The sequence below is a fragment of the Telmatherina bonti genome (genome assembly GCF_933228915.1).
Source record: "Telmatherina bonti genome assembly, chromosome: 15".
NCBI classification, from domain to species: Eukaryota; Metazoa; Chordata; class Actinopteri; order Atheriniformes; family Telmatherinidae; genus Telmatherina; species Telmatherina bonti.
Window position 1 is genome coordinate 16,701,702 of NC_136613.1, and position 15,333 is coordinate 16,717,034.

Here is a 15,333-nt window from a genome sequence, read left to right on the forward strand (position 1 = left end):
GGTGACAAAGGTAGTCCTGGCATTCCTGGCAACCCAGGTCATCCAGGTATCCCTGGGATTAAAGGAGACAAAGGACTTCCAGGCCCACAGGGACCCCAAGGAGAGACAGGACAGCAAGGTTTTCCTGGCATCTCTCAAGAAGGTCCTAAAGGAGACACGGGAGAGACAGGACAACCTGGAGAATCAGGTGTGTGAAATACATGACAGGACATGCCTCAGCTTGAATTTTATATGTGCAAGGAGACCTCCTGTAAAAGCACAATACAGCATATAGATGTTGTTAATTGGCAGAGATGTTCACACAAAAACACTAAATACATATTGTATTCTTTACATAAACTCAGGATCCCCAGGAGCACCAGGTCCTTCTGGTTTACCTGGCAGAGATGGCCCTAAGGGTGAGAAAGGTGTCCAAGGTCTTCCTGGTTTCCAGGGAGAGACAGGACGCAAAGGGGACACTGGAAATCCTGGATTGCCTGTAAGCCAGTAGTGTTTTCCATTTAATCTTTGGGATTGTAAAGTTTGATAATAATGAGTTTGATTTTGTGTATATATATATATATATATATATATGTATATATATGTGTATGTATATATATATATATATATATATATATATATATATATATATATATATATATATATATATATATATATATATATATATATATATGCACATATAGATATTTTTTTACTTTGAAACTCAGATATATTTTATTTTGAAACTGTGTGCATCTGTGCACGTTGATTTTAGGGGCAAGCTGGACTTCCCGGTGTTAATGGCCACAAGGGAGAGAGAGGATTACAGGGTGTTCCTGGTTTCCCAGGTGAGTCTGCAGTGTGATATGCTGTCGTTGTGTGAAATCGATTTTTTTCTGTGTAACAGGATTTGGTAATGGAAGTCCAGGAACAGAAAACAGCAGGATCTGTTGATACTCAGTAAGAAGTTCAGGTTACAGGTAAAGCGATGCAGAGCTGGGTTCAGGAGGACATATCATCTCCATCAGCCTGAGCACTGGATGTTCATTATGTCTTCTTAGACTGGGAGACTGTCATGTACAATGGGTTGGCTTGACACACAACTGACTGTCACTGGCCACTCATCAATGAAGTGAAGAGGCCATCCACTGCACACATTCAATGTGTGTGAATGTTGAATTGAAGCGTGTATCAAACGCAACAGAACTGACTTCTACTAAAAGTGATGATTCTTTGTTGCATTTGGCCCTTGCTGATTTGTCATTTTATGCTTGGAGAGTTCTAGCTGAAGGACACACTGAGAAAGATAAGCTCTACTAATACAATACGTTTTAAATGAGTCACAGGAGAGTTAAAACAGTTCAGAACATTTCCGACTATTAAAATGCAAAATATCAGTTTTGCAGAAAGTTGCTTGCGATCCAGTAAATGATTGGTTTCACTTTGTTCAGTAGGACAGGTGCAGGTGTTGAGAGATGCATTTTACTGAGTATAAGTTGTGTTTTTGTTCACACCCTTATTCAAGAAGGACCTAGTCAAGAGGTCAGCTGCACATCTAACCCAAAAACATAAAAGTCCATAAATTAACAAGCAAAACATGACCAAAACAGAAGGTATAACATGAAATGATTTCAGGCATTTTTGTTTCAGAAATGAATGAGTTTCAGGCTTTTATTTTTCCAAACCTAGTCAGGACTCCAGGCATAGTCTGACAGAAAATATTGCTAGTACGCAAAGCATGCCTATTGGTTTTTTGTAGCAGACCTGAAAGATAAGAGGGAACCCATCCAATAAGAGCTTTATAAATCAATAACAGGCAATGCATATATTTATGGGAACTCAGAGAGGGCCAAAAAGCTTTAGCATACAAGTCACAGTGATGTGTGGGGTGATGATAAAAAATAATCATGTCATCGGCATAAAAATGGTACATAGCATTCGACAGGCACACATTATTGATATATTCAGAGAAACAAATGGGACTAAACATGGAACCCTGTGGCACTTCTTTAGAGACAGCTAAGAAAGAAGCCAGCCAACTGGACACAGTAAGTTCTGTTTGTCAGATAATTAACAAAGGAAGTAGATTTGAGATGCCAATTGGTAGCAGTGTGTTAGTTAAGAGTGCCAACAGTTCCAAAAGCCTTAGATAAATCAATAAAAAGTGACACGGTATTGTTTACAATCCAAGCTCTGATAGCATCATTTAAAACTTGTAAAGAGGCAGTAACAGCTCCGTACAATCTAAAGCCTTACTGAAAATGAGTTTACAAACTATTTGTGTCCAAAAAACACTTTCAATTGTAAGCTAACCATCTTTTTTTTTTCAAAAGCTGTACCCAGAACAAATAGTTTTGACTTGAAGCTATAGTTAATTACCTCCTGAAGGATCACAATTTCTTAATAGGAGAAGAAGAAATGCTGATTTGCATACTTCTGGATTAACATTTACCTTTAGACTCAAAATGAAAATCTAGGACAGTGGTTTAGCAATAAAATCTGCTGCTGGTTTCAAAAAGAAAGGATGCTGCTTGTTAGGACCAGCTGCTTTATTTGGTGCTTTGGGAACTTCAGTAGCAGCCACTGGAGTTAATAAATAAATAAATAATAAATAAACACAAACTAGAAATAGAGCTTCTGCATTTTGTCTGTGCTTTAAAAACAGGCTTAGACAAAACAAGATTAAAGTGATTAAATAAAAGCCGGAATAAAATAAAATGTTTGTTAAAATAGCCCAAGACAGATTTACTTGTCAATGTTCATCCTTCTTTAACTGAAACATTTGTCAATTCATTTGCTGAAGAGTCGGTAAGAGAATTTACTACTTTTCAAATTTCTTGACATTGTTACAATTTTTTGACATTTCCCTGAGAAAATATTCAGGCTTGGCTTTATTTTTGTTAAAGAAGCACATGTAATATGCAGGTGATGGAAATAAAGCCAGTCAACATCAGCTTTAGTTTTCCTCACTGTGGCCCAGACAGCATACCTTTCTTTCAGAAGATTACCAATCACAGAGGCAAACCAAGGGTTATTACCCCCTTTCACCCTGCATTTGCACAGAACAGCATGTTTATCTATTAATTTTATTGTCCATCATCTATCATGTATGTTCATATCATTAAAAATAGAGACCCTGCCCCACTGAATATGTAATGCATCCCATGTAAATATACCTGAGGCCACTTCCATATATTGCAGTATTTGTTTATATATTGCAAGCCATTGCCTCATCATCATTGCAATATTTAACAATACTGTTTTCTTTTTTGAGTGTCCATTAAACAATATGTTTACATTAAGGCTGTACAGTAAACATCACACAATACGAAATGGAAATATATTTTTATTATTTGCTGAATTTAAAAAAAATCTAATAGATAAGTAGCAGCCATAGTCAAGTGTTAGTTAAAAGCACTTTTGTGTAAACTCTATATAATTGTCAACTGTGCTTTGCCATCAACTTACTAAAGTTTTTTTTCCCCATGTTTTGAGGTACACAATGCTCAATTCCTTTGGTTACAATATATATCCAGGGCTTCCTTGATGTACATCCTGTTTCAAATCCCTCAGCAATGTTTGAGTGAGATTAAAATCTAGGCTTGGACTTGACCATTTAGTGCAGTTATTCTTTCATAGATTTTTAGGGGGTTTGTTTATGTGTTGAAATCATATGATTCATTTTCATGTTATGGCTTGATGACCTCATACTTTTGCTAAGTATGATATGGTGTAGACTTAATCATAGTTGAATCAATGACAGAAAACTGTTCAGTTCCTGAGGCAAATCAACATGACATCATATTTCTGCCACCAAGCTTCACTGCTGGGGTGAGATTCTTATTCCATTTGCACTAAATGTGTCCACTGTTATTGTGACTGAACATCTCAAGTTTTCATCCAATGATCCAGAACTTTTTATATTGAAATAACAATGGATTAAATTCTCATTACAGTTTTACTGCTGAGGGGACTCAAAGTGTTTCCTTTTAATCCATTTTTCAGTCACAATAGATTCACACTTGGTAATGTTAAGCTACATGTGTAGCCACAGCTGACAGAAATATAGCAGCCAATGGACACCAAAAGCCTTTCCAATCACTACCAGACATTAATGCCAACACTGGAGGCAAAGTATTTGAAGTAATTTGAAGTATTTGAACTAATGACAAACAAAGTCCCACCATTTTTGACAAAAATTATGTGTCTATATGTCCACTGGCAAACTGGTTTGGCCTAATATCTTTATTGGACTAATATGCTTTTCTCAGTGAACTTGCAGATAATGACATTAACTTTCATTTCCTTGACTTTTTAACCCTAAAGTCCCTGCAAGAAATCAATATATATTAATATAATCTCACTGGTATTGATCGATACCGATACTAGCCTATACTGATAGTATCAATATTTGGATCATTCTGCTTAGCCCTAGACTACAGTTTTGGGATTATTTGCTCAGTAGAAACTATTCATCTCAGATAAGTTAAAATGTTTTCATTCCCATGTGAAAGTTATAGAAATCCACTAACTACATTTTTCTGGAAAGAACTCTGTAGACTTTGACACAGCACGACATCTCTGCAAGCCAATTCCAACCCAGCAGAAATTAACATGAGCGACATTGTCCGTGTTATTGAGCGTTTGTGTATTATTAAAGCTACACAAATTTTGACTGTATGTAACTTGTTTGGGTATATGATAATAAAACTCTTGCTTGTTCAGTATATTGAACAGAAAACTTTAATTGGGTGTTTTTGCTTTTTTTTTTATGACATATTGTAAGTAATAATTTTTATTCAATTAGTATCAGATATTTCAGTGTTATTTTAATCAACACTAGGTACAAAGGGTGAAGTTGGGGACATAGGATTTCCCGGAGATGTGGGTGACAGAGGATTCCCAGGAGAAAAAGGTATCAAACGGGTAAAAGAAATTCAGTTGACGAAGATAGAGGCTATTGTTGACAATAATACTGGCTTTTTTTTTTCTAACAACACAACAATAGGAAATGAAGGCCCTCCTGGTCCCCCTGGCTCCCAGATTTTCATCAAAGGAGACACTGGGTTTCCAGGAACTCAAGGCTTTCCAGGACCTCAAGGGCCTCCTGGACTCCCAGGAACAAAAGGACAGCAAGGCAAGTTTTTATTTTCTTCATAGCCTTCATTTTTTTTATCATTACTTGTGATGCTGACATTTTTCTCCTATGCATGTGTTATCCGTTTATCCATCTCCTTCACCTTTTCATCATATTTTTCATTTTGTTTCAGGTGTGACGGGAATTTCTGGACCAAAAGGTGAAGAAGGTCTTCCTGGATTTGATGGTCAGTCAGGAGCCAAAGGGGAGCCGGGTCTGCCTGGACCACAAGGTGAAAAGTTCACAGGGATGAAAGAAGTTGGTGTGGTTGTGTTTTCATTTTCTTAACACTCTGATTATTGCATGTATTTAGGACCCAGAGGACTTCCTGGCCCCCCTGGTCCTGATGGAGTTCCAGGTCAAGTGGGGCCACCAGGCCCATCGTCAATGGAGCATGGTTTCCTGGTAACACGCCACAGTCAAACAGTGGAAGTTCCATATTGTCCTGAAGGGACCAGGCTTATATATGATGGCTACTCCTTACTCTATGTACAAGGCAATGAACACTCTCATGGACAGGACTTAGGTGAGATGTACAGCATGGCGAAGAAGAAAAATAGACATTGAAGAAACAAATGGATGTCCATGTGAAGAATATTATGTTGTGTTGCTTAGGTACATCTGGCAGCTGTCTCCGAAAGTTCAGCCCCATGCCCTTCCTGTTCTGTAACATCAACAACGTGTGCAACTTTGCCTCTCGCAATGATTACTCCTATTGGCTCACCTCGCCAGAACCCATGCCCATGAGCATGGCACCCATCACTGGAGAAAGCATTAAACCCTTTATCAGCAGGTCTGTTAGCCTTTCTATGTACATGCTTGTGTTTTAGGTGTGTAAGACTTGTGCTGATCGTATTGTGCTATACATGTGTGAAGATGTGCCGTATGCGAAGCTCCAGCCATGGTGATAGCAGTTCACAGTCAGACCATCATGATCCCATCCTGCCCCGAAGGCTGGGACTCTCTGTGGATTGGCTACTCCTTTGTGATGGTAAGAGAAGTTTGCATGGCCGTTTTTTTTTTTTTTCTTTTTTTGTTTTAATTCATCATGTTTCTGGGAAAATTCTTCTAACTTAAGAATGCTGAAACCATCTAAGACATTCCTGTGAAGGTAGATTATGTGTAAAAAAAAACAAACTCATAGCTTCATCTTTGATCTGCATTACATCGTGTTATCTTTGTGCAGCACACCAGCGCTGGTGCTGAGGGTTCAGGCCAGGCTTTGGCCTCTCCTGGCTCGTGTCTGGAAGAATTCCGCAGTGCTCCATTCATAGAGTGTCACGGTCGAGGAACTTGTAACTACTATGCCAACTCCTACAGCTTCTGGCTTGCTACCATTGAGGAAAACGAGATGTTTCAGTAAGATCAACCACTCAAACTCTGGCATTTACTTGTACTGGTTAAATGAATATGAATTTTTTTTTTTTTTTTTTAACTTTTTTCACAAGTCGACTACTGATGTTTTCATAAAATTTCTATTAAGTGCACTATTTTGCCAAAAGCATTCACTCACCCATCCAGGTAATTGAATTCAGTTGTTCCAATAACTTCCAATGTCACAAGAGTGTACAATTATGCACCTAGGCATTCAGACTGCCTCTACAAACGTTTGTGGAAGAATAGGTGGCTCTCAGGAGCTCAGTGAATTCCACTGTGGTACTGTGGTTGGATGCTACCTGTGCAACAAGCCCAGTTATGAAATTTCCCTGGTACTATATACTCCACTCCATAGCCAACTTTCAAACTCTACAGACCTCCGAGCTTCATGTATTCTTCAGATTAGCTCCACAGCCATGCCTAGACAGCTTCATGTTTGAATTTCGATGGCTGAACTGTTGCATCTGAGCCATAAAATCACCAAGTGCAATGCAAAGCTTCAGATGCAGTGGTGTGAAACCTGCCACCACTGGACTCTAAAGCAATGGAAACATGTTCTGTGGAGTGACAAATAACGCTTCTCCATCTGGCAATCTGAAAAAAGTCTGAGTTTGGTGGTTGCCAGGACAAAAGTACCTGTTTGACAGCATTGTGCCAAGCATAAAGTTAGGTGGAGAAGAGATGATGGTGTGGGGTCAGTAACTGGGATTGGCCCCTTACTTCCAGTGACAGGGACTCTGAATGCTTCAGTATATTAGAAGATTTAGGACAAATCCATGTTCCTAACTTTATGGGAACAGTTTGGGGATGGTTCCTTCCTGTTCCAACATGACTGCACACCAGGACACAAAGCAAAGTCCATAAAGACATGGAGGAGTGAGGCTGGTGTGGGAGAACTTGACTGGCCTGCACAGGGTCCTGAATGCAATAGTACAAAACACCTTAAGGTGAATTAGAGTGGAGTCTGTATCTGGAAGAATGGTCAAAAATTACCATAAACACTCCTGAACCTTGTGAAACGTTTTCTCAGAAATCTTGAAGCCGTTGTTACTTCAAAGGGTGGGCTGACATCATATCAAACCCTATGGCTTGAGAAAGGGATGTTACTTAGATTCACACACATGCCAAGGCAAATGAGTGAATATTGTCAGGTTTAAAACCTCTGTGACATTTAAAATAAGAGAACATTCTCAGAGCTCGCACAGAGACTCCTAACTGTCTTCTTCCCTTTACAAAGGTTACGCTGAGTTCTGAGTCCGTGTCTCTTTCTTTATTTTACATGTCACAGAGGTTTTAAACCTGACATCTTTTGGTGCCGTGACCCAGATGGTATGTCTGAGTGAGCCAAGCTCATTCAGCATGAGGCACCCTGTTTCACCAGAAAGAATTAATCTTTGTCAAAGTAATCTCAGAAGTTAACATATAATAAAAGAAAATATAAGTCATGATCAAATGATAATATATAAATTTTCTAACAAATACTTTTGGCAATATAGTGTAGTTTGGATAACTCCTTTTCCCATATAAATCTGAAACTATTTGTAAAGCTGCTGGCTTTAGAGTATTTTTGTGTGGTTTCCCTCTTTTCATGTCCTTATAGCCCATATATGACGATTCAAACATATGCACTATATTATATTCACATGTGATGCTTTCTTTTTTTAACTCTACCCACTTCCAGGAAACCTGTCCCAGCAACACTAAAGGCAGGCGATCTCCGAACACACATAAGTCGCTGCCAGGTGTGCATGAAGAGGACATAAACAACCCAAACAAGAGTCCTTAATTCTGACACATCAGCAACGAAACATGCATTGACATCCCAGACTTGGCTTTATTTCCTGTTTTTAAAAGGATGGTGCTATTTTTTTGCATGGCATGTGTGAAAGGAAGGGGACAAGAGCCGTGGGTCGCAAAACAGCCAGACTTTGCAAACCCAAACACAGAGACCAAGTGGCCTTCTGTTCCATGCAGAGACACAAAATCACAGCATGTTTCCAAAGAATGGCACCCAGTTTACTGCTGCACTGAGTTCATGACCCTGAAACTAGTAAACTGGTGTTCATTTTGACAGGGCTGTTGGTGTAAGTTCGGTGCTATTGAATTATACTTGTCTGCCTTTTTCTTTCCTTCCCTGTGCCACACGATTCAAACATATAACTACACGTTATTATAGATGTTCACACACTATTAGCTTGTTTAAACCTACTAATGTAAAGGATGGGAGTTACCACTGGTTACAGAGGCTTATTATTTTCCAAACCACCTTAAAGCTGACACACACACATATATGTATGCTAAACACTCTGTTGTAAATACAATACATTCCTTGTTGACATAGTTAAACATACTCGCCTCAGGTTATTACTGTATTACTTTGTGTGTTATTAAGCCCAGTTTTATTTATAAGATTTATGAGAATATGTTGAACTTGAGTTTATCTGAAATTCCTTGTATCCAAAAGCAATGATTCAATGTGTGACAGCCATATTAACATACAAAACAGCACTGAAATAGCATTGACAGGTGTTTGCATGTGTGAATGAGTGTGTGTGTGTGTGTGTGTGTGTGTGTGTGTGTGTGTATATATATACATTATTTGAATATGTATGGATAACTTGGGAATTGCGTGCCTTGTAATATGATATGTATTGTCCCCCCCTTGGTTGTTCGAACAAATGAATGATGTAACCTTTTCTTTTCATTGACCTCCTGTGCCTCCATAAATTTACAAAATCGTTCTTCTCTGTAATTCCTTAAGAAATGCACGTTTGTACGATATGCTTACATCTCCTCAGAGTTTTGCTTGCATGACTATTTCCATTTGTCAATTACTTGTTGTTTTTAAAATCCTGTCTGATCAGTGCATATTTAGTTGCTATAAAGAGTGAAGTCAAATTGATTCAACAGAAAATTCTTAAGAAGTTTAAACCAATGGCTTTTTATCTTTTAATCTTTTCATTGCCCAAATTTGGAGATAAGTCAAGATGCAGAATAACTGAATTCCAACGCTTAGCACTGATTGCAGTTTTTGTTTGTGAGTTACCTGGGGCATGTATTGTTGACACTCTGACAATGTTAACCCTGAGTTGTGGGAAACTGGGTTTTCTGTACCAGAAAGTGAGGTAAGTATTGCAGGTCTGTTACCATGGTAACTGACTATATGAAGTTAATGTCCTTGCTGGCAGGTTTACCATAAAAATACCCTGAGTTTTTACCTGTCTCCTTCCACCTGTAAAACAATTCCAACACAATTCCAACAATTTAGAAGCCTAATAAAAAAAAATAAAAAATTTTCCCAAGGAGGGTTTTTCAGAGCTGAAACAGACATCTTATCATTTTCTGATCAAAATCTCATCAAACTGTTGCATTTTAAAGTCACTTGGATTCTCCAGCTGTACATGTCCACAATGAGACTACATGGACTTTAGATGATATCACAGCAATATTTGTACTTCAAGGTATGATACTTTAGAGAATTTCTTTTGTAAATAAGACTTTTCTTTATGGCATTGGCAACCAGAACATTTTAGAAAGACAGTGGTGCACCGAGCCATGAGGAAAGTCCTCACACGTCTGAAATCATAACACCATTATCAATTCAATTCAAGTCAATTTTATTTATATAGCACATTTAAAACAGCCCCTGCTGACCAAAGTGCTTCACAGTACAGAAAATACAGATAAAGATACTAAATAAAGATACTAATCACATAAATGTGTGATTTGTAGAATCTTTTGTCAGCTTGCAGCAGACAGGGTCTCCTGTCCTCCTCCAGTCATAGCCTAGTGAAATACATAACCCGTCTAAAAAATATCTTTATACTTTATTTTAAGTTGCTTCCATGCATGTTTTTCCTCAGTGTGGCTGAACCTACATAACACAAAGATTTTATTCGGCCAACCACATGCTACAGTTTTAGGAAAGTTAAATATTCATTCAGTGGACTAATAGATGCCAGTTTCCACGTTGTCTCAGGCAGCAGTTTTTCTTCCACGATGCTCCAGTTGGGTGAAATAACCAGCTTTTTGTTCTGATTGCAATGGTGAATCCAGGCATCAAGGCTGCATGAATCATGGCCCTTTATAGTGGTTTCCAACCAATTCACAGCAACTGTCTGGATCTGAAAACTCAAAGTTTCTAAGCTCAGAGTAAGTTACCCCAGAGTTTATTTTTAGGCTCAGAGTTAGAAGAAAGTCCTTTCTGGAATGGACCCGATTAAGTGCATTCAATATTACCAAAAATATGCCAGCTTAAAGCAAGTTTTTGTATAATTTCAATGATCCCAAGTAATTATAAAAACATAGGAATTTTATTTTTCCCATTCCATACAGTGTAATTCAGAAAGTAAAATAAATTGTGGTCTTGTTCTGTTTATTTATATGCTTTTATAGTTGCTTTTGCCAATGTTTTGCTTTTCCTTCAGATTTTCCTCAAAAATTGACAGTACTCAATATGTACCACAAGATGGCAGAATCTGCACACTTTTAACACCAGCTTGTCTAGTTGGATCACTGAGCCTGTCTCTGTTTTTCATCAGCCTCTTGCCAGCCACTCACCTCAGAGGCAGACCCAAAATATATCATGAACGATCATTTGAGGAAAACCCTGCAACAACGCTTCCACAGAGCAGTGCAGCCACCACCTCAGCACTTCTGCTGGGACTGTGGCCAATGAACCCTTTCACCCCACAAAAAACAAACAGATCGATTTGTTCTCCAGAGGACCAGATAACCCTTTCAAGTCTGCTCTCGCCTTTCATTTATTACCAGAATCCTATCCCCTGTTTCCTCCGTCACCAGCGAGGCAAACAGAGCCCTTGACCCATGGCTGTCTTCATAAACATGACTGATAAGGCCTTAACCTATGACCACGGACCAAAAGGTCACTCAGGTGGGAGTTAAGACTGCATGGCTGTACTGCAGTGAAAGGTCATATGGTCAAATCACAGCCAGGACACAAGCATGACTGTACTCATATGCTGCAAAGCTGACATGTCTGTGGTTAGAGGGAAGGTTAGATGAACAGAAGTGATTGAAAACAGCTCTCCTACTTATCTGGCATCTGTTGCAAAACTCTTCACATTTACCAGGTAAAACCAATTCAAATGACTTGACTTTTAACAAAGTGAACTTACATTTTTTCTTGTTGTTGTTTGTGTGATTCCTCTAACTTTTCTTTTTAAATTAAAGTAACTTGTTCTTATATAATCAGATTTTTTCTTCTCAGTTAAAGTAATTCAATTTTTTAAAATTATTTGCTGTAGCCTACCTGCTTCAGTGTTCTGTCACAATTAAAATCACATGTCAGCAGCTTTTGTTCACACTAAGCCCTGAAACACTGCAGGTTGGCCACTACAATGACCTTGCTATTTTCATCCTAGTTTTACTCAACTGCAATGCTTTCTGGGAACAATGTTTCTAAATAACTTAATCTAATGAGCTAAGTAAAACATCCATTGGATGCTTGATTAGCAGAATTCACTGAACTTTATTTTAGGTTCCAAAAGAAATTGAATCAAACAGTTAATTAAAAAAAGACAGTTATCAAATCACATTGAGTTAATAATAAAAGTTTATTTAATATAATTTTACTCAAAGATAAGAAGATTTGCAGTGCATGGAGCAAATACCAAATTGAAAACTAGGTTTTCTGTATTTTTCAACAAGATAAGAAAAGTTGCATTTCAACTCTGCATTTAATTTTTAACCAAAGTGCAATGTCATTTACTTTGTAATAAAGTGCAAATTTATCTCTTGGTTTCAAAAGTTGTTTGTTTTTTGTTCATTTTCTTTTTAGACTTTAAAATTTGAGTTTTGGAGATACTCACAAATGTCCTGAAACAAACTCTGCATGCAGGCAGGAATCAGTTTCACGCAGCTGATTAAAATGACACATCGCTGGAATTCCCATGCCTATATGCAGACAACATCACTGTCATGCATATGGTAAAGGTTGGTGCTTAGCTTTGCTCAGAGGTTTTCAAAGGTTTAACCTCTATAAGTAACTTAATCCTGGTGGTTGTTTGCTAACACAGCTAAATTGAGACCCAACTTAAGAGTTACAATCACCTTCAAAGGTCCGGGGTTTAAATGGTCCATGATGTTATTGAGGCCGCAAAGTGATAAACTTCAAACTTGTTTATTTGGCTCAAGTGTGGTTTCAAAATAAACTTAATTCAATATTGACTCCTGCTGAAATGTGACAATATGCACGTTTTTTTCCAGAATGTGTTTACAACAGTCCGGGAATGTGTCAGGAGGTTTGTGCGGCCGTGAACTTTCCTATGAGCAGTTTATGCCCAGAGGCTGACACTTCCACCACACCAGCTTGACCCCCCTGAGCTGGGTCAAATACAGATTAGCTTGCAACACAGCACGTAATGCAAAACTTATCAAAGGTGTGAGCAGAAAACACTCAGAATTTTACTAACAGATACAGAACAACTTTGTGCACCGCTGCTCTTTCTGCAACATTGTGGGTTTATAAGAATAAAAAATGCTATGGAAGGTAAATGCAGTCGCATACATCCTGACAAGTTACAAAACTGATCTCCAATAAAGCACTGAGTGACTCTGTTGTTGAATTGTGCCATGCAAACAAACCTGTCTTGCCTCTTTATTAATTTTTTTTTGTTTGTCGCAGTTGAAGCAGCCTCTGTCTGAGGATATTCCGTGGTTTAATCGAGATGTGCTTCATTTTCCCCTATCAGTTCTAGGGGCTCCACATCAGCTTGCCGTAAAGAACAAGCTTTAGTTACCAAATTTTTCAATATCACTGCCTCTGATCCTGCTACCCAAACAGATGGCAGGAAAACAGTGTCCACCACAGACTTACAGATTATATGGAACATCTTGCTGTAAATACTGAATGAAGCTTCTAAGCTTCCTTAAGAGGTAAACTCTCCTGTTCTCATTCTCGTAAACTGCTTTAGTGTCACATTTCCACTTCAGTCTGCTGTCCAAGTGAACAGCCAGGTTATTGTAAGTCCGCCTCCACATTTCTCTTCACGAGATGGAAATTGTTTTTGGCATAGTGCTGTCTCTCCTAAAACCGACAACCAATCATCTCCTTCAAGTTGTTGCAAGACAGTTACATGAATTACATCTAATTTGGGAAGAGATTATTATTTTTGCAGCATGCAACAAAGTGGTCTCCCAGTTGTCCACACTCCCCCCTTTTGTCCATGGACACACCTCATGCCTGCACAGTCTGGATGCTTTTGGAAATGATGGGACTTTGAGTAATACTGAAAAAATCTGAAGGGAAGAGAATAAAGAGCTTACTGACAGGCAGTTATTCAGCCTCACAAACTCTGGTCTGTGTGTTAGGTAGTCAATAATCCAGTCAAGGAAAGCATCCACCTGTGTTTTCTGTAGCTTTTTGAGACAGCAGTTGAGGCTAAATTGTGTTAAAGGAAGGGGAGAAATCAAAGAATGTGATTTTCCCATCGCAGCATGCTTTCCAAATGAGAGTGAGCTCACTGAAGCAATGGATGATGGTATATTGAACACCAACCCCGGTGCACTGAAAAAACTTCTAGACACTAAAAAGTCCTTATTTGCTTTCTCCTCGAGTCATTAAAAGGCTTTTCAGGACTTGTGTTATGTGGAATGTGAACATCTGGTTTACAGCTTTATTTACTGCTGGATGCAATCTTTTAAGTACCAGAACAAGTTAGGCTGAGTTCCACATCACAGAAACTTTCTCCTGGCTCAGGCTAAACCTAAAGAGGTTCTGCACAATCCCACATAACTGATCTAAGCAGGGCTTCAGGACCCAGCACTGATACCATCTGTTTCAGTTTCAGATGCTTCTTCATCTGATAACTGGAGACAGGCAGGTTAGAAAATTGACAGGTCAGTGTCAGTGTTTCTCTAAGTCAGGGGAGATGATGATGGGGATGTGTTAAGATCGCTGCTTGAAGGTCAAAGTCAGACTGTGATGAAGTGAGAGAAGCTCTGGATCCAGCCCAGACAGCATGAAGGTCTAAATGTGTAACCCACAAGTTTGGATGAAACTTTTTTGCTGTCTACAAGTGAGGATGCCAACTACATGAGACAAAACAAACACCCATTTCTTTTTTTCTTCTGTCACTGTCCACTACTAATTACGTAAGCGTAAGAACCAAAAGCAAACCTTGAAGACAAATATAACTTTAAACCTTCCCTTCTACTCTTTTTTTTCTACTTAAAGTCTTTCCATCCACTTGCGCGTCCATCATTAGCATTAACACACATGCCATAAGCTGAAACTTTAAAATGCTATGCTCATCCCTGGTTTTACCTCCAGCTGGTTTTATGGGAATAGGATCAACTTGAGTCAAGCCTGATCCTCTTTGACTTTGCATGCAATCTGTGGTACATGTTGGACTTGCAGACTTGTAGACATCAAAGTCTCATTTAGCAACACAGTCTAGTGTCTGCTGTTATTCTCCTTCGAGAGATTTATGAGTTAATAACGGACATTATTCTGTTATGTCCCAACAACAGCTGATGCATTAATGCATAATTTTCTACTTATTGCTCTTTTGAAGGCGATAACTGTAGATATGCTTTTTTTTTATTTACCCATAATGAATAACACAATGAATAATTCAACCAACTGTTCTTAACATCTCTACACCTAACCTGTAGATTAATTTTCTACATAGTATGAAATATTAAAGCAAAAATAATTATAATGACGTACGTTAGAACTCACTGAGAAAACAATTCTTTTTAATTGACTTAGAAAGCTATAATCAAAATTAGCATGACCTTCGGTAAACTGTCCTTAAAATATAATACTACAGTATATGTAATACATAAGATATAAAGAACTATATGAATGTGCTGTT

General features: G+C 38.3%; 1 protein-coding gene across 1 annotated transcript in view; it reads left to right on the forward strand.

The window, feature by feature from the left end:
- col4a1 (collagen, type IV, alpha 1) overlaps positions 1-11,312 on the forward strand; it is a 54,314-nt gene extending 43,002 nt beyond the window's left edge. The window contains exons 42-52 of the mRNA XM_079254050.1: positions 2-187; positions 345-478; positions 755-827; positions 4,823-4,894; positions 4,988-5,116; positions 5,250-5,348; positions 5,430-5,642; positions 5,732-5,909; positions 5,993-6,107; positions 6,303-6,475; positions 8,175-11,312. Of these exons, the coding sequence (XP_079110176.1) occupies positions 2-187; positions 345-478; positions 755-827; positions 4,823-4,894; positions 4,988-5,116; positions 5,250-5,348; positions 5,430-5,642; positions 5,732-5,909; positions 5,993-6,107; positions 6,303-6,475; positions 8,175-8,256 (1,454 nt within the window). The 3' untranslated portion in view covers positions 8,257-11,312. The remainder of the gene's footprint in view (position 1; positions 188-344; positions 479-754; positions 828-4,822; positions 4,895-4,987; positions 5,117-5,249; positions 5,349-5,429; positions 5,643-5,731; positions 5,910-5,992; positions 6,108-6,302; positions 6,476-8,174) is intronic.
- The last annotated feature ends 4,021 nt before the right edge of the window (positions 11,313-15,333 follow it).